The 18745-nt window shown below is 37.9% G+C and overlaps 1 protein-coding gene across 2 annotated transcripts in view; it reads left to right on the plus strand.

The window, feature by feature from the left end:
- Positions 1–18301, plus strand: part of LOC146004532 (transient receptor potential cation channel subfamily A member 1-like) — an 80079-nt gene extending 61778 nt beyond the window's left edge. For both annotated transcript variants that reach the window (XM_083143418.1, XM_083143416.1), the window contains exons 2-4: positions 637–1061; positions 1901–2088; positions 15964–18301. In XM_083143418.1, the coding sequence (XP_082999544.1) occupies positions 639–1061; positions 1901–2088; positions 15964–17938 (2586 nt within the window). In that variant the 5' untranslated portion in view covers positions 637–638 and the 3' untranslated portion in view covers positions 17939–18301. The remainder of the gene's footprint in view (positions 1–636; positions 1062–1900; positions 2089–15963) is intronic.
- The last annotated feature ends 444 nt before the right edge of the window (positions 18302–18745 follow it).

Here is an 18745-nt window from a genome sequence, read left to right on the forward strand (position 1 = left end):
GACTATCAATACTACCAAGGTTAGCATCAAAAAAATAATTACAATATGAAAAATTTTGAACTTCGTGAACATGGCTATTATTAAAGGTAAAATGGAAAGCGGAAATTCTTTAATGTATCGAAGTAGGGCGTAGCGTTATTGAGGGATTGCAGTGAACTACTGTTCTGCAAAGGAAAGTAGTTGTAGTTGTAATAGCTACTTTGTCTAGCGTTGTCAACACAAGCAGGAGCAAATGCTACTAAATAGGCAGCAATTGATGAGCAGATTAACACAAATCGTATTACTTACAACTTTCCTGCGCAACTTGACTGGAGTATAGAACAGTCGTGGCTTTTGAGCGAATACGATCGAGCTGTATTCATATTTATGAATCGTCGTGGACATGTTATCAAAACATCGAATTGCTTGATTGGTTTCGTTTATTTTACTTAGCTTTTCTGCCAGTTATGGCTAATCGCGAAGATGAGGATGAGAGATGATATGATGAAATTGATGAAGGGACAATTACAAAAAAACGTTCATGTCCAGGACGGGATTCGAACTCGGAACCCATGACGTCGCAGCGTGTTGTGCCTACCACTCCGCCATCTAGGTCGACTTGAAAATATTGATAACAGTTTGTGTTTCTTGTTTTAGAAATGGCGAGAAAGGATTACAAGTCAGCGAGGAAGGCTGCTGTCACAGTCGAGGAAGAAAATCGACTGGTGAAAGCTATAAGATCTGGCAAAATTAATCTAGTGGAGAGTATCGTCAATGTGCAAGATGACTTGGTAGAAAAGCGATTTGGAAAATATGACATCTTGCCTATCCAAGTAGCTGCTCACCTGGGAAACTCGGGAATTCTGCAGATATTGTTACAGCATGGGGCCAGAGTCAACGCCAAAGATAGACTAAACAGGACCGCCTTTTTCCAGGCAGCCTCAGCTGGTCGTGTCAGATGTGCAGAGGTTCTTCTGAATTCAGATGCTAGAGTTAATGACATGTGTGGAAGTCCTGACGTACCATATTCCTCACCAAATCAGAGGAGGCTTGATTTTCTCCGTGGCCCCACCTTTGATTCCGTAAGTATAAGTCCACAATCCAAGGATATTTTTCTATTTTCCCCGACAGGTGGCGCGAGCTGCTTCACAATAAGCTAAAATGTAGACATGGGGCTCTTTTAGATCTTTTGTTCACCATGTTCCAGATAGTGTGTGATTGGAAGGAGGAAATAGGGTGTTTCACCTCCTTGTCTTAAATAACCCCACCCCCTGGTTATAAATTACACGTCCCAAACTAGAAAAATTATTTCCCACCCACTATATTATTAAATATTTCATATTTATAGAGTTCCAATTCAGTTCAGTTAATTTTGAAGACTCAACATTATATACAAAATAAACATTAAGCAATTTATGCTAGATGTGTATCATATCCAATCTCTTTTAAATACCATTCGTCATCATTACCATGTTATTTTCATAAATTTATTGCGAATACCAACGAGATAGAAGAAGGAGTAGAGTAATCTGAGCCACAGACTTTAAATGCAACTGCCGATATTTTAGGTCCCAATTCTGTGCTGAGCATAGGTGTTTCTTTTTGAGTGCCACAATTAACCTACAGAGGGTGAATCAAAGCAAACTAAGAAAACATCAAATATACACAGATGAGTTCTTCTTATTTTGAGAAGGCAAATATTAATCCACATATTGGTTAATAGCAGCTAGGTTGTGAAGTAATGATGAAATGGGAGTAATGTTTAAATCAGCAAGATACGAGTATTTATCTAAGTCCTACATTTTTATTTACTAAAAGGAAAGCACAAAATAAAATTGTCCCTTGAGCATTTCATGAAATCAGTAAATCGAAGAAAACTATTACTTTTGCCGTCTAAATCTAAAACTTATTTTATTTGCAGTTAATCAGGGCCCCAGAATGCGGACAGCGGACCCCCCTTCACGAGGCTGCGAGGGGTCTGCACGTTGAATGCGTCGAGCTGCTTGTGGCCCACGGCGCCCAGTACGATGCGAGAGATGTTGATGGCGTCACTCCTCTGTCGTTGGCTGGGGTTGGCGTTCACGCTGGAGAGAAGGACAGGGTAAGGAGGTAAGTAAAATCATGCTTTTGTTTCCTGCAGCAAGCCTTATAAATCCATGTGATACGTAGAAACAAAGGCGTGTTTCAGATTCCTTGACCTTTCTGTGAATCTTGAGCTTTATCCTTGCTTTTTGATCGTCTATCCTCATAGGTAGTCTTGCTCCATGACTATTCAGCTATGTCATACGCAATATCACCAATCAAGGGAAACGGCTTGTTGAACACTTCAGCATGAAGTTGTCTCTTTTTTAGATACACTGTTTTGTCACGGAAGAGACGAACTATACTTGATGGTGGAATGTTCAAGTATAGTTTTGTTTTTCACTTTCACTGTTAGCATGTATGTGGTATGGAGACATGTACAGCAATTGCGTCAGAAAACAAAATGTGTGTTGAACAGGAGGGGAATCGAAATATTTTTTTTTCGAGGAAGTCACGTTTAATATACTACTAAATACGTACAAGAAGTGTTTATTCATGTCCAGCGTTCTCTTCACTTTCTTACTTGTTTGCTAGGGGAGGTAGTGTAAGGATTGCTGACCTGTATATCAAAGGGTTGTCCGTGACCCTTTTGGTATTGTCATTAATTCTTGCTACGATCATGCTGCACTTCGAAAACCCATCAGAACATCTCAGCGTATACCATGGAACTCTCATGAAAAAGATTGACAGCTGTTTTCCCATTTAATATGGGACATATTTTAATTCAAGAACCTATAGATATGCTTGTTTTGTCCTCTTAAGAAATCATTTTGCAATCTACTGTAATACAATTAGAATTAGGGAAATCAAGAACACATAAATCGGCACTGCACAAAAACAGCTAATAACTAATAGGCCAGTCAACAAGGGATGATTTGGGGGTCCAATAAGGAAAAAAAATAGGGAAAGCTGGAACAAATTTTATTATCTTCATAAAAGGGTTCAACAACATACTAATTATGCACCCCTCTACCACCCCGGATTTGGCCGCCATCTTGGAAAAATGGCGCCCAAAATCGGTTTTTTTGCAAATATCTCGCTTGGAAAGCATTTTACGCAACAGAAACTATGACAAGAATTAATCTACATAAAATTCTCTACAAAAAATGTTCTGTGCATTTTTCTTCTAGGAAGCACTATTATGGATGGTGGTAGAGAATCGAGTATTTTCACCTTTTTTCCCGCTCCATTGTGAAAGAGCGAAACTCAAGAAAACGCTTTTGCATGGCAGCTTGAAGCCTTATTTCTTATTAAAATGCCTATTATAAATGTTCTAAGGACTCTTCTTGAAAATATATTCTCAAGTGGTAATATATGTACAGGGTTATTCAAAATGATGGATACACTTTGATTTATGTATATTTCCTTGAATATACATTGAATATGAATAATATACATACAAGAGAGAGGGGAAGGTCTAAAGTTTTGAATACTACCGCTAGAGCGCAGTTGCGTAACCAACCACTCGAGTGCGCATGCTCATGCCACGAAGAACCCTTCAGTTCAGTTCCGAGTAACATGGCCACCGTGCAGCGTAAGGATTTCTGCGTTTTTGAATTCGGCAAAACTGAATCGGCAACTGCAGTGCAGCGAGCATTCAGTCTTCGATTCGGCATAGAACCACCAATTATGAGGAGCATATACCGAGGGTTTAACCAATGTCAGCAAAGAAAAAAGCACGGGCCGACCGCGTGTGTCAGAAGAGGATTTGAGACTAATTGAAGGCAGTTTTGTGCGCAGTCCTAGAAAGTCAACTAATGCAACTAGCAGAGAACTTGCAATACCTCAAGCAACTGTATGGCGAGTTTTGAGACGCCGTTTAATGTACAAACCATACCGCTTACAACTTGTACAGGCGCTTCTCGAGAGTGACAAACAAAAGCGTATTGAATTTTTTGAGAACATGCTAGACAAAATGGAGGATCACACATTTCTCCCACGCGTAGTGTTCAGTGACGAAGAGACGTTTCACCTTAGCGGAATAGTGAACAGGCACAATATTCGTATATGGGGTCTGGAAAATCCCCGTGCCACACTTCCACATGAGGGAGACTCATGAAAGGTAAATGTGTTTTGTGCCTTATCGCACAGAAAGATTTACGGACTATTTTCTTGCGGAAAGCACTGTAAGTGGGATTTTGTATCTCGACATGTTGGAACACTGGCTTGGTCTTCAACTGAATGAAGATTCCCAAAACTTCATTTTTCAACGTGCTGTTCCGAGGATTTCTGAACGAAGCCCTTCCTCGCCGATGGATAGGTCGCATAGGAAATGAAGACCTGGCTCTTCTGTCGTGACCCCCCGAGATCTCCTGATCTCATACCATGTGACTTTTTCCTGTGGGGATATGTCAACCTCTATTGTAAGTTTGTAAACTTTAGACCTTCCTCTCTCTCTTGTATGTATATTATTAATATGTAATGTATATTGAAGGAAATATACATGAATGAAAGTGTATCCATCATTTTGAATAACCCTGTATATTAATTAAAACATAATTTTGTAATATTTAACGTAAAACATATGAACATAATGTCTGTATTTCTGCTACTGTTAGAAAGCAAAACATCGCTTGTCTTCTACCAGCAAAAATTCTTGTAAGTGAACGTAGAATAGATCATCAGAATTGACGTGAGCTTGCAGATCGAAGCAAAAGCGACAGGCCATAATCTACAAAGGGATTTCAAAGTTAAGTGATGACACGGCCCCCTTTAGTCTAAAACATTCACCGTGTATGATCACACAACTGACGAGGTGCTACAAAGCACGGTATCAAGAACAAGGCAGGCCCAGTTGGAGTGACACGTGGAGCTTGTCGTATCGCGTCAGTTCGAAAAGTTGCATTTATGTCTTAAGAGTGGTTTCCAAGAGACATGTGCTGCTTCCATCTGAAAGCTCCGTTCGTCTTCTATACTCTGTCTCGGGTATCTCTGGAGCGAGCAAACGAAGACAAGGGTCTGCACAAGTAGTAACTCCAGAAGACAGTAACTCGACCAATGAATACGTGAGAGCGAATATATTTGCACGGTGGAGGGAAAACGACTGCAGCTACTAACCGCTTACAGGAGCGTGTACTGCTTCGGCCGCTCACAAGTTTTCTCCCCTTCTCTAATGTAACACGCGGCCTTGTTCCAGAGATTCCCGGGACAGACTATAGTAGAGGAAGGGAGCTTTCAGACGGAAGCGGCACGTGTCTCTTCGAAACCAATCTTAAGAAGTCCAATCTTAAGAAGTAAATGCAACAGCGTCAATTTTTTAACACGTTATTGAACACTTTAGCCCAAGGTTTCTACAGCTACAAGACCCCTTGCGCAATCTTTAAGGCGTTTACAGGGTATACTGCGAAGAATCTGGCGGTGCAGCATCTTTGTCTCTCAGCGAGTGGTACAAACATAATCATTAAGAGAAGTCTTCTTGGTTGTCCACAACCCTACCTCATCGGCTATAACTGGTACGGGGAAAGTTTGTACGTAAAGTTTTCTCTGAATTGGTCTTGTCATTCTTTAGTAATAATAATTTATTAAATAATAACTCTGGATCAACTGGATACAACACATCTGATTTTCACTTCAGAAGTGACCGCTCCAGTGATTAACTCTCTTCTTTTGTTCAAACTTCACATTTGCCAAGTTTTTACCAAGGATGCTCAACATTGAAGACATTCCAACATCATAAGCATTAGAAGGATTGGTTTTCTTATCCCCTGTTACTTCCGTAATCATTGACTTTATGTCATCAAAATCAGGGAATAGTGGGTGAGATGAGAATAACTGACAAAAGATTGATGAGTTTGAGTTTTAAGTCCACTTTACGCACAGTAAGGCTAATCTGGACTGGACCTACAGTTGAAAGTGGGATGGGAACCACTTGTGCCTCCACCGGATATCGAACCTGCGACCCCTTGATTACAAGGAGACGACGTTATCACTGCGCCATCGGGGAGGCCTCACTGACTAGAGAACAAAGTCTTGCTTATCCCTTGATATACGAGACTTTCGTGCATCCACATGCTGCTTATCTATTTTATCTGGAAACTAATGAGCATGCCAAAAAATCCACTTAGCATTGTCTCTGGTCACTCCTTTGCCATCCCCACAACTCTTAATGGAGCGCCGGGTTCGATACCCGGTGGAGGCACATAGTGGTTCGGATCCCACTTTAAATTGTACATCCAGTCCCGATTACCTTACTGTGCATAAAGTGGACTCAAAACACCAACTCAACAACAACAACAACAACAACTCTTAATGGAGCGCATCACGGCTGTTGTTATATCTGACCAGAACTTTTCTAATCATTTTATTATGGTTTGAATTGTTGTTTTAAGTTCACTTTACGCACAGTAAGGTTAATCGGGACTGGTCCTACAGTTTAAAGTGGGATCCGAACCACTGTGCAATGTGTCTCCAACAGGTATCGAACCCGGGACCCGTTGATTAAAATAACATTTTATTGTAAAACAACCTTTTTGGGCCAAGTCACCATGCTCCATTGGAGTTATCTTCTCTTTCGGACCAAACATATTATCTCCTACACACACTTGACATAAATAACTGCATTCAATGATAAAAGCAATTGATCTCATAATTGACATTCTGTAAGAGAGAATAAATGTAATAAGTACAGTTTTATAGAAGATAAATACTACAAAACATCATGAAAATACGTTTTCGGGAGTTCCGCACTTGCTAAATTGAGCGGGGAAAAAAACATAAAATTTGCCGCTGAGCTAGCACCCAAACGGCACATCCTAGACGAACAATGCGCAGAACATTTTTTGTAGAGCATTTTATGTAAATTATATTTTGTCATAACCTCTTCTGCTATAAAATACTTTCCAAGCGAGATATTTGCAAAAAACTGATTTTGGGCGCCATTCTTCCAAGATGGCGGCCAAATCCTGGCTGGTAGAGGGGTGCAAAATTAGAATGTTGTTGTTAAGATCCCTTTTTTGAAGATAATAAAATATGTTCCAGCTTTTCCTAATGTTTTTCCTTATTGGACCCCCTTATTGAATGTCCTATAATTTATAATAAATAATAACAGCTGATAGATATTACTTGACAATAATTTGTACACAAGTTGAATATCAGAATTGTTTCTCCTTTCAGTAAGCTATTCTATTTTTGCATTACTCATTATATATTTATATTCATATTACATAAGGTGCGGGGTGGCCAAGGGTAATGCAGTTTTAACCTCGTGTTTAATAAGCATAACACTTCTGTCAGTCGGGTCTCTCCCATGGCGTAGTGGTTGCGTCGTCGCCTTGTAATTAAGGGGTCCCGGGTTCGATACCCGGTGGAGGCATAAGTGGTTCTGATCCCACTTTAAACTGTAGGTCCAGTCCCGATTAGCCTTACTGTGCATAAAGTGGACTTAAAACACCAACTCAACTCAACATTCTTACGTATCAACATCAATTCTTTGATCGGCTGTAGTAAATAAATTTACTCCCCTGAAATAGATATTCCAAAAACAATTTCTAAGTTTAAGATTTACTTGATACGACATAAACACGAGGAATGATATTTCACAGTGTATCGACTAGAAGAGTTCTTGGAAGTTTTTCGAGTTTGTTACAACAAATACCAGTGTTCGGAAAGTTACTTTTAAAAAGGTAACTAGTTACAGTTAGAGTTAAAGAAGTAACAGTTACAGTTACTCGTTTTAAAAAGTAACTGAGTTACAGTTACATGTACTTAAAAAATAACTGTAACTTACTTTTACAGTTACTTTCTGCTGAAAATTTTCTTCCAACGAAATTACGCAAATCGATCATTAATTGTAATAATTTTTTTTTGTAAGACTAACATGTCTCTTACTTATGTTACTGGTACATAATAAAGGTCTTCGTATATTTATATTTATTACAAAATAAAGTGCTCTCCTGTGCTTTAGAGGGGGGTGTGGAGTTAGAGCCCTACACTTATTTGATCATGGCTGAAGGTGGGGGTGATGTGATCAGTACCACGTCCCTGGCATCCTTTAACCCCCCCTCCAGATACCCACTTTATACGACGCTGGGTGGGCTCCGTTAATTTGTAACCCCATATTTTTGTACCATCAAAGCCTCATTTGCCAAATTTTGTACTATTTTTGTACCACTCAATTTAAAGTCGAAAAACAAAAATCAATTTTGGGGTTACAGAGTAACGTCTTAACCTCATCACCGGATTCGGATAAGTTATCCAAATCAAAATATTGTGCTATTTATGTACCATTTTGTACCACTATTTAAAAATTTTGTAAATCTTAAACAGGTTTAATAGAAAGTAGTTGTATAGGTGATTTCATATAAAGATTTCTTAGATACAAACCTCACAGACTTGATAATATTTGGTCCATTGTTTTTGTGAATTTCGTGTTTCAGCGAAGAAGTAAGAACTTAAAAAATGTTTTCCCGTTTTTTCGTGACGGTACAAAAATAAAAAACGGGCATAGTAGAAAGTAATCACATAGAAGATTTTGTTTAAAGATTACTTAGACACTAACCTCACACACTCGAAAATATTTGGTCCATTGTTTTTGTGAATTTCGTGTCTCAACGAAGAAATAAGAATTAAAAAATCTTCTCTGGGTTTTTCCTGACGGTACAAAAATATAAAACGAGCTTAATAGAAAGTAATTATAAAGAAACTTGATATAAAATTTACTTACATATAAATCTCACACATTCAATAATATTTCGTTTATAGTTGCTGGTGAACTTCGTGTCTCAGCGAAGAAGTTAGAATTCAAAAATTATTCCCGAGTTTTCTGTTATGGTTCAAAAATCAAAAAGAAGCTTAATAGAAAGTAATGACATAGAAGAATTTATTTCGAGATTATTAGATACAAACCTCACACACTCGATAATATGTGGTCAATAGTTTCTTGTGCATTTCATGTCTCAGCGAAGAAGAAAGTATTAAAAAAATTCTCAGATTTTTCGTGACGGTACAAAAGAAACGGACTTAATTGAGAGTAATTGTATAGATGACTTTATATAAAGATTACTTAGATAAAAACCTCAGACACTCGATAATATTTGGTCTATATTTTATTGCGTATTTCATGTCTTACCGAAGAAAAAAGAATTAAAAAATATTTTCGTGGTTTTCCGTAAGTTTATAAAAATATAAAATAGGCTCAATAGTAAGAAATTATATAGGAGATATAATTTAATAATAACTTAGATACATACCTCACACACTCGACAATATTTGGTAGATAGTTTCATGTGAATCTCGTGTCTCAGCGAAGAAGTAAGAATTTAAAAAATATATTTCCCGGATTTTCCGTGACGTTACAAAATTCAAAAAGGGGATTAATAGAAAGTAATCATACAGATGATTTTACATAAAGATTACTTAGATACAAGCCTCACACACTTGATAATATAAGGTCCATAGATTCTTGTGAATTTCGTGTCTCAACAGAGAAGTAAGAATTTAAAAAAAATATTTCCCGGATTTTTCGTGACGTTTCAAAATTCAAAAATGGGGTTAATAGAAAGTAATCATATAGAAGATTTTACATAAAGAAAACTTAGATACAAACTTCACACACTTCATAGTATTTGGTCCATAGCTTCTTGTGAATTTTATGTCTCAGCTAGGAAGTAAGAATTTAAAATAAATTCAAGGATTTTTCGTGACGGTACAAAATTCAAAAAGGGGCTTGATAGAAAGTAATAGTACAGAAGATTTTAAATAAAGATTACTTAGATACAAGCCTCACACATTAGATAATATTTGGCCCACAGTTTCTTGTGAAATTCGTGTCTCAGTGAGGAAGTAAGATTTAAAAAAAATATTTGCCTGGTTTTCCGTGGCGGTAAAAAATCAAAAAAATTGGTTAATAGATAGTAAACATATAGGAGACATAATTTTAAAAAATTGATTCAAACTTCACACATTTGATAATTTTCGGTCTATAATTTCTTGTGAACTTCGTGTCTGAGCGAAGAAGTAAGAATTCAAAAATAATTTTGGGTTTTCCGTAGCTGTACAAAAATATGAAACGATCATATAAAGTAATCATATTTAAGTTTTTATTTAGAGGTTACCTAGATACAAACCTCACACACTCGACAATATTTGGTCCATAGGTTCTTGTGAATTTCGTGTCTAAGCGTAGAAGTAAGAATTAGAAAATATTTGCCAGATTTTTCGTGACGGTACAAAAATAAAAAAATCTGCTATATTGCAAGTAGTTATATAGATGACTTTATATAAACATTACTTGAATACAAACCTCACGCACTTGATAATATTTGGTTCATTGTTCCTTGTGAATTTCGTTTCTCAGCGAGGAAGTAAGAATTTTAAAAAAAATTCAAGGATTTTTCGTGACGGTACAAAAATCAAAAACTTGCTTAATGAAAAGTAATCATATAGAAGATTTTACACAAAGTTTATATAGATACAATCTTCACACACTTCATAATATTTGGTCCATTGTTTCTTGTGAATTTCGTGTCTCAGCGAAGAAGTAAGAATTTAAAAAATATTTCCCGGATTTTTCGTGACGGTACAAAAATCAAATAGAAGCATAATAGAAATTAATCATCTAGAAGATTTTAAATAAAGATTACTTAGATACAAACCTTAAATACTCGACAATATTTGGTCCTTAATTCCATAGTTTCTTGTTAATTTAGTTTCTCAGCGAAGAAGTACGAATTTAAAAAATATTTCAAGGATTTTTTGTGACGGTTCCAAAATCAAAAAGGGGCTTTACAGAAAGTATACTTATAGATGATTTTATAAATAGATTACTTAGATACAAACCTCACACATTCGATATTATTTGGTCCAAAGTTTCTTGTGAACTTCGTGTCTCAGCGAACAAGTAAGAATTCAAAAATATTTCCCAAGTTTTCCGTGACAATACAAGAATCGAAAATTTGCTTAACAGATAATACATATATAATTATACAAGATATAATTTAAAAAATACTTTTATACAAAACTCCCACACTTGATAATTTTCGGTATATAATTTCTAGTGAACTTCGTGTTTCAGCGAAGAAGTAAGAATTCAAAAATATTTTCCGGGTTTTCCGTAGCGGTACAAAATAAGAAACGTTTTAACAGAAAGTAATCATACAGAAGATTTTATTTAGAGATTACCTAGTACACACCTCTCACACTCGACAATATTTGGTTCATAGTTTCTTCTGAATATAGTTTCTCAGCGAAGAAGTAAGAATTTAAAAAATGTTTCAAGGTTTTTTCGTGACGGTACAAAAATCGAAAAGTAGCTAAATAGTAAGTAATCATATAGAAGATTTTACGTAAAAATTACTTAGATACAAACCTCACTATTTGGTCCACAGTTTCTTGTGAACTTCGTGTCTCAGCGAGGAAGTAAGATATAAGAAATATTTCCCTGGTTGTCCGTGGCGGTACAAAAATCGAAAATTTGCTTAATAGAAAGTAACCATATAGGAGATATTATTAAAAAAAAATACTTTGACACAAACCTCACACTCTTGGTAATTTTTGGTCTATAGTTTCTTGTGAACTTCATGTCTCAGCGAAGAAGTAAGAATTCGAAAAGTATTTCCCGGATTTTTCGTGGCTGTACAAAAATCAAAAAGGGGCTTAATAGAAAGTAATCATATGAAGGAATTTACATAGATATTATTTAGATACAAACCTCACACACTTGATAATATTTGGTCCATAGTTTCTTGTGAATTTCGTGTCTCAGCGAAGAATTATGAATTTAAAAGATATTTCCCGGATTTTTCGTGACGGTACAAAAATAAAAAAGTTTCTTAATAGAAAGCAATCATATAGAAGATTTTACATAAAGATTATATGGATACAAACCTCACACACATGATAATATTTGGTCCATAGCTTCTTGTGAATTTCGTGTCTCAGCGAAGAAGTAAATATTTAATAAATATTTCCCGGATTTTTCGTGAGGGTACAAAAATCGAAAAGTGGCTTAATATAAAGTAATCATATAAAAGATTTTATATAAAAATTACTTAGATACAAACCTCACATATTCGATAATATTTGGTCCAAAGTTTCTTGTGAACTTCGTGTCTCAGCGAGGAAGTAAGATTTAAAAAAATATTTTCCTGTTTTTTTCCGTAGCGGTACAAAAATAAGAAACTGTCTTAATGGAAAGTAATCATACAGAAGATTCTATTTAGAGATTACCTAGATAGAAAACTTCACACACTCGACAATATTTGGTCCACTGTTTCTTGAGAACTTCGTGTCTCAGCAAGGAAGTAAGATTAAAAAATATTTTGCTGGTTTTTCCGTGGCGGTACAAATTCGAAAATTTGCTTAATAGAAACTAACCATATAAGAGATATAATTTAAAAAGTACTTTGATACAAACCTCACACACGTGATAATTTTCGGTCTGTTGTTTCTTGTGAACTTCGTGTCTCAGGGAAGAAGTAAGATTTCAAAAATAATTCCCTTGTTTCCGTAGCGTTACAAAAATAAAAGCGGTCTTAATAGAAAGTAATCATATAGAAGATTATTTTAGAAATTACTTAGATACACACCTCACACACTCGATAATATTTGGTCCAAAATTTTTTGTGATTTTCGGGTCTAAGCGAATAGGTAAGAATTAAAAAATATTTCCCAAATTTTTCGTGACTGTACAAAAATTAAAAACGGGCTTTATTGAAATTAATTATATAGATGATTTTATATAAAGATTACTTAGATACAAAGGTAACATATTCTATAATATTTGTTCTATATATTTTTGTGAATTTCTTGTCTCATCGAAGAAGTAAGAAATCAAAAATATCTCCTGGATTTTCCGTGACGGTACAAAAATCAAAAAGGAACTTGATAGAAAGTACGAGTCCATATCGTTATTTTGAATGATTAAAGATCTCTAAACCTCATTAATATAATAACATTTTGTCCATAGGTTCGAAGGAATTTGTACATCGAAGTGAAAAAATCAAAATTTGAGAATTATTTTGGGTTTTTCCGTGACGGTACAAAGATTAAATAGGGATCTAATAGAAAGTACTCATTTAGAACATTTGATTAAACGTTAAACAGATATAAATCTCACACATTCGTTAATATTTGGTCCATATTTTCTTGTGAAGTGCCTGTCTTTCGAGGTAGGTGAAATTTATAAAATATTTCCCTGGTTTTTCGTGACTTTACGAAAACTGAAAAAGGACTTGATACAAAGTACATGTCTATAATGTACTGCGGAGCTCCGAACCTCACCAACATAATAATATTTTGCCCATGTATTCATATGAATTAGTACATTGATGTGAAAAATCCAAAATTTGAAAGTTATTTTCGGGTTTTCCGTGACGTTACAAAAATAATAGAGGGGGTTATTGGAATGAACTCATACTAGATATTTTATTTAAACGTTAAGCAGACAAAAAGCTCACACATTAGATAACAATTTGTCCAATTTCCGTGAATTGCTGCCTCTAAGAAATAAATAAAAATTTCAAAAAAAATTTTGAGGTATTTTTAAGACCGGTATAAAAATCTGATATCCACTTATTTAAAAGTAGTGTGTATAATGTTTAATTTTAAAAATTTGTACAAAATAGCATAGTATTCTTCGAAGCAACTCGAGGCGGTACAAAAATATATTTTTGCAAGTTAAAAAAAAATCCCGCCCTTTTTTGTGACTGTTTCTGACGGGTACAAAATTTTTAAATAGTGGTACAAAATGTTACATAAATAGTACAATATTTTGATTTGGATAACTTAGCCGAATCCGGTGATGAGATTGAGACGTTACACTGTAACCCCAAAATTGATTTTTGTTTTTCGACGTTAAATTGAGTGGTACAAAAATTATTTTTAGTATTTTTGAGTAGTACAAAAATAGTACAAAATTTGGCAAATGAGGTTTTGATGGTACAAAAATATGGGGTTACAAAGTAACGGAGCCCGCTGGGTGGGCGCTGGAGCCGCTTTAACAAGTAGAAAAAATCTCGGTTCTCCTCCACCGAGGATCGAACCCGGGGTCTCTCGCATGGTACTCAGGCAACCTAACGACTTTTTTAAAAAAAGGAATACCCCTATGTCGCAGTATCCCCGTTATTCACACCTTCTCAATTTTCACGTATGCCAATTTTCTGTTTTCTGTATTTTAATTGGAACAAACACAAACATCCATGTCTGAAGCGAACTAGAATCCGGGATGTTGTGTTAACCACTCGGCCACGGAGGTTGACCTGAGCTACTGCGACTTAAACATTTGTATTTATTTTCATTGTTGTTCTTAATGAATGTCCATTGGAGTGGGGGGATTCTAGACACTTGGTTTGAGTTGCTGTTTCAAGTCCACTTTATGCACAGTAAGGTTAACCGGGACTGGAACTATTGTTGAAAGTTGGATCCGAACCACTTGTGCCTCCCCCGGGTATCGAACCCGGGACCACTTGATTACAATGCAATGACGCTACCATATCGTGGCCCCAGGATTCTAGAAACTGTATAGAAAGAGAGAGAGAGAGAGAGAGAGAGAGAGAGAGAGAGAGAGAGAGAGAGAGAGAGAGATATCACTCACGTAGAATATATTCTAAGAAGGGAGGTCTGTTTCGCATACAGGGCGTGTCAGAGAGAAATAAATTTTGTTGTATAATTTCAAGTGTTTATGAACCAGAAAATGATAAAAGTTATAATGTAGTAGCCTATAATTGTGCGTTATCAATGAAGGTGAAAATGGCATTTCAAACTTACCCCTTCAGTTCTCTCTGAGAGGATTACATAACGAAGCAAGAATGATTGCTAGGGTTTTCCTAATTCGTTAGTTTGCCACTTGAGTGTTGTAATTCACTCTTGTATCAATAATAATGGTGAGATCTGTTATTTCAAGAAAATGGGTTCTCATTTATATCTTAAACGAATAGCACTTACCAAAATATATAACTTTTTTCAAAATATCCAGAAATGCTGAATAATCGTAAATAAGCGAATTCTAACTGGAAATAGTTTTACTTTCATTTTTAAATTATCAGGAACTGAAATAAACGAAATCTCGTGGAAACAATTGGGTTGTTTTCCATTCATATGCGCAATTGCTATCTCTCGTCTTCTGCAGTTTCGTTCATACTACCAGTATCGTTGAATTATTTCGTAAAAACACTGAAATATTGCAGTACGTCCCTTTTCAGCAAAATCCGATATTATAGCAAAGAAAAAACTATCGGATGCTGCTTACAGAAGGGGGGAGTTATTCACTGAGGAACATCACAGAGGAACAAACTACAGAAACAAGAGACACTTCACAGCACACAACTGACAATGGCAAACTGTCAGCAATAGGAAGGAATTCTCCTCCTAGAAGCTTATCTTCCCGCTTCTGGAAAATCCACCCCTCTTCCGAGGTGCGTAGATATCAGGTCTACCAAATGAGAGATGAAACATAGGATAAACCTTGAAATTCCTGGCACCTGGCTGGAGCCTACCGACTGACCACCGCCAGGAGACAAATTTACTACAACTACATTATCTTTTCCTCTTCATCTATTGTTTGCAAAGAATTAATGTATCAAAGATGGGCTTTTATATCAGAGCAGAAACTAAATTCCAGCTCACCTTGTATCCTAAATCGCCAATAATTTATGGCATAGCAATTTAAGTGTTGCAAAGTAACTGTTAAAACGTTACTTCTACAGTAAAAAATAACTCAGTTACAGTTACTCACTTTTAAAAGTTACTAGTTGCAGTTACATTTTCTCAAAAAATGTAACTGTTACTTGTAACTAGTTACTTCCGAACACTGACAAATACCTGCATGGAATATTAATATAAATGTTCCTTGTAGATATTTGGAGAGAATTGTTTAATCGTTTGTCTCCAAGTAACGTTGCAATTGTACTTTATGGGGGAAAATACAAATATATGTTTAACAGGGATTTCGGTACATTGTCGTTTCAGGTACGAAGAGATCGTGTGCGTGCTGTTAGGCAAAGGAGCGAACCCAAACTGTTTCGACGCAAGATCAGAGGTGTACCCGCTGCACACGGCGGTCAGCCTGCTGTCGGAGAAGGTTGTGCGGAAGCTGATCGAGAGGGGAGCTAAGGTGAACGTCCGGGGGCACGGGTTGAAGACGCCGATGCATCTGGCCGCTGCCTTGGGTGTGGATGACCTGGTCCACGCCTTGATGACGTCGCCTGACATCGTGGCGGTGATCAACCAGCGCGACGCAGACGGAGACACTCCCGTGAAAGTTGCAGCCGTCAACGGACGCTATAAGATCCTGCAGCAGCTGATCCCCAAGGGCGCCGATCTATCCATGAAGGATTCCAGCGGCATGACCTTGGCCGACGTCATATTCAACTACGTCCCTAGACCCGTGAAGCTGTTCGACCACGTCTTCAACGGCTGCCTCAACTGCAACGACCTTCCGATTCGCCACAAGGCGTTCTGCGTAACCTTGGACTTCAGCGTTCTGGTGCCCGATCCGCATAAGGCCAATCAGATGACGGTGATTCAAGCGATCATCAGCTCCAACTGCAAGGAAGATGCGAGCACCGTCATGAAGCATCATCTCGTGATGTCGTTCCTGTACTTGAAATGGAGGAAACTGAAGTATTGCTTCTTCACGTTCTTCAGCCTCTACTTGCTGTACGTCCTCGCGTACTCCAGCTACGTCTTCCTCCAGTTCTACGATCTCAAGGGCAACAGCACCACCCACGCGCGGCAGCTGTTCATGAACGATCGCACCTTGGAATCTACCGCCATGGCCGCGAGGATCATCACCAACGTCAGCATCTCGTTCATCTTCCTCTACGCCTCCATGCTCCTGGTGTTCTTCCCCGCGTTCTACCTGAAGGAGTTCGAGCCGTGGGTGTTCCTGTGCACGTCCTCGCTCGCGCTCACAACCGTCAACTCCGGTTTCAGGGTCGAGGGAAGGGAGTGGGTCGCTCACACGGCGGCCGTCTCCGTGCTGCTGGCTTGGCTCGAGTTGATGTATCTCCTCGGTCGCTTCCCGAAGCTCGGCTACTACTCCCTGGTGTTCTGCACGGTGGTGAAGAACATGCTGAGGGTTCTGATGACCTTCCTCTGCCTCATCCTCGGCTTCTCCTTCAGCTTCTTCATTCTCTTCGTGGACCAGGAAGACTTCAAGGACCCGTACCGCTCGTTCGTGAAGACAGTCGTGATGACGATGGGCGAGTTCGAGTACACGCACGTCTTCGAGCACCAGGGGACCTACGTGCGCCTCACAAGCAGGATAATCTTCGTGTTGTTCATCCTTCTGGCGTCGATGGTGCTCGTAAACCTCATGGTGGGCATAGCGGTGTGCGACGTGTCCAGGCTCAGAGACGTGGCGCAGGTCCGGATGCTGTCGAAGCAGGCGTACTTCCTCACCCACCTAGAGAAGATGGCGACGCACCCTTGCTTCTCTCGCTTCTTCCCCAAGTGTCTGAGGGAAAGGATCAAGCGTTACTCGACGGTTCCTCTCCAGGTGGCGATGTGGCCGTCCGATGCCAACCGACGCAAGAATTTACCCGAGGATATTGAGAAAAGCATCATGGCTTCCATCCTGAAGATGCGGCTGGAGATCATCACGGGGAAGTCGTCGTCAGATCTCTCGGAAGAGATCTTCCGCTCGGGAGACGAATCGGAACTCTTCTTCGGGAGCGCGAACGTGGACGGTCCCAGCCTGCAGTCGGGTGACCAGCTGGAGGTGATGCTCAAGACGTTGATCGACAACATTCAAGACATCCATACCATAATCGGCGAGTACCTTGTAGTTCCAGAAAACGAGGAGCGAGAGCAGCTCAATGATATCCTGGAAGACATCGACGCCAGGCTGGATAGAAAGCTTGCCACCACCATGAAGGAGCTGAAGAGGACCAAGTTACTAGTCAGTAAGATGGGACTCGGCCGCATGGAGCTACTTGACTAATATCACAAATAATGCAATTAAGAAATGTTTTGCTTCCAGAGTATTAAGTACCTGTAATTTTCTTATAAATTTTCGCACAGCGCAAAACAATCAATCCAGCAGAGTGAAAGATGCAAATCACGGTGACAATGAAGCAGATTGCAAATTCCACTGGAATTCTAAAACATTTAGTTTTCATACGTAGAAAATGACTAAAACAAATAAAAAGTTGCAGGTTTATTGAGTTTAAGAGTAATATGAGCTCTGTTTCAAGGTATTGAACTGTATTATTCATTTTCATGTGGCAGTAGTAGTTCGAACTCTGTAATATAAATAAATTTATTGTAAAACTTGCACATGCATTTGTGAACTAATGTTATGTGATAAGTCTGTGTTGTATACATGTAGGCAAAGTAGAGACGATTTTCATCTCCAAGACAGTGATTACTGAATTTATTTCACCTGTTGTAACGTGATGTCTTAATCCTTACTACTATCGCTTACTTGATCATACTAGTGGCTATCTCATTGTGTCAAAATGATTACTGTAACGGTGGAATAGGGTAGAAAAGTTTTGAGAATACTGTACGTGGGCATACTGTGATATGTCAGCAGACAATAAAGAAATGACTTCCTGTGAAAGAATAACAATTGTCGAAATTTTGAAAACAATTATGAGATGTTTTCAAACGAATAAATGATTCTGGAAGCATTTTGATTGCTGACCACTGAAATGACACCCACGTTTGTCCATCACGTCAGGATTTTTCACAATTTCACAATCAAATTTGTCTTATTCGCCAATACATTTGTTACAGAGCGCAAACA

Source organism: Lepisma saccharinum, chromosome 21, assembly GCF_977018435.1.
Source record: "Lepisma saccharinum chromosome 21, izLepSacc3.1, whole genome shotgun sequence".
Taxonomy (NCBI): Eukaryota; Metazoa; Arthropoda; class Insecta; order Zygentoma; family Lepismatidae; genus Lepisma; species Lepisma saccharinum.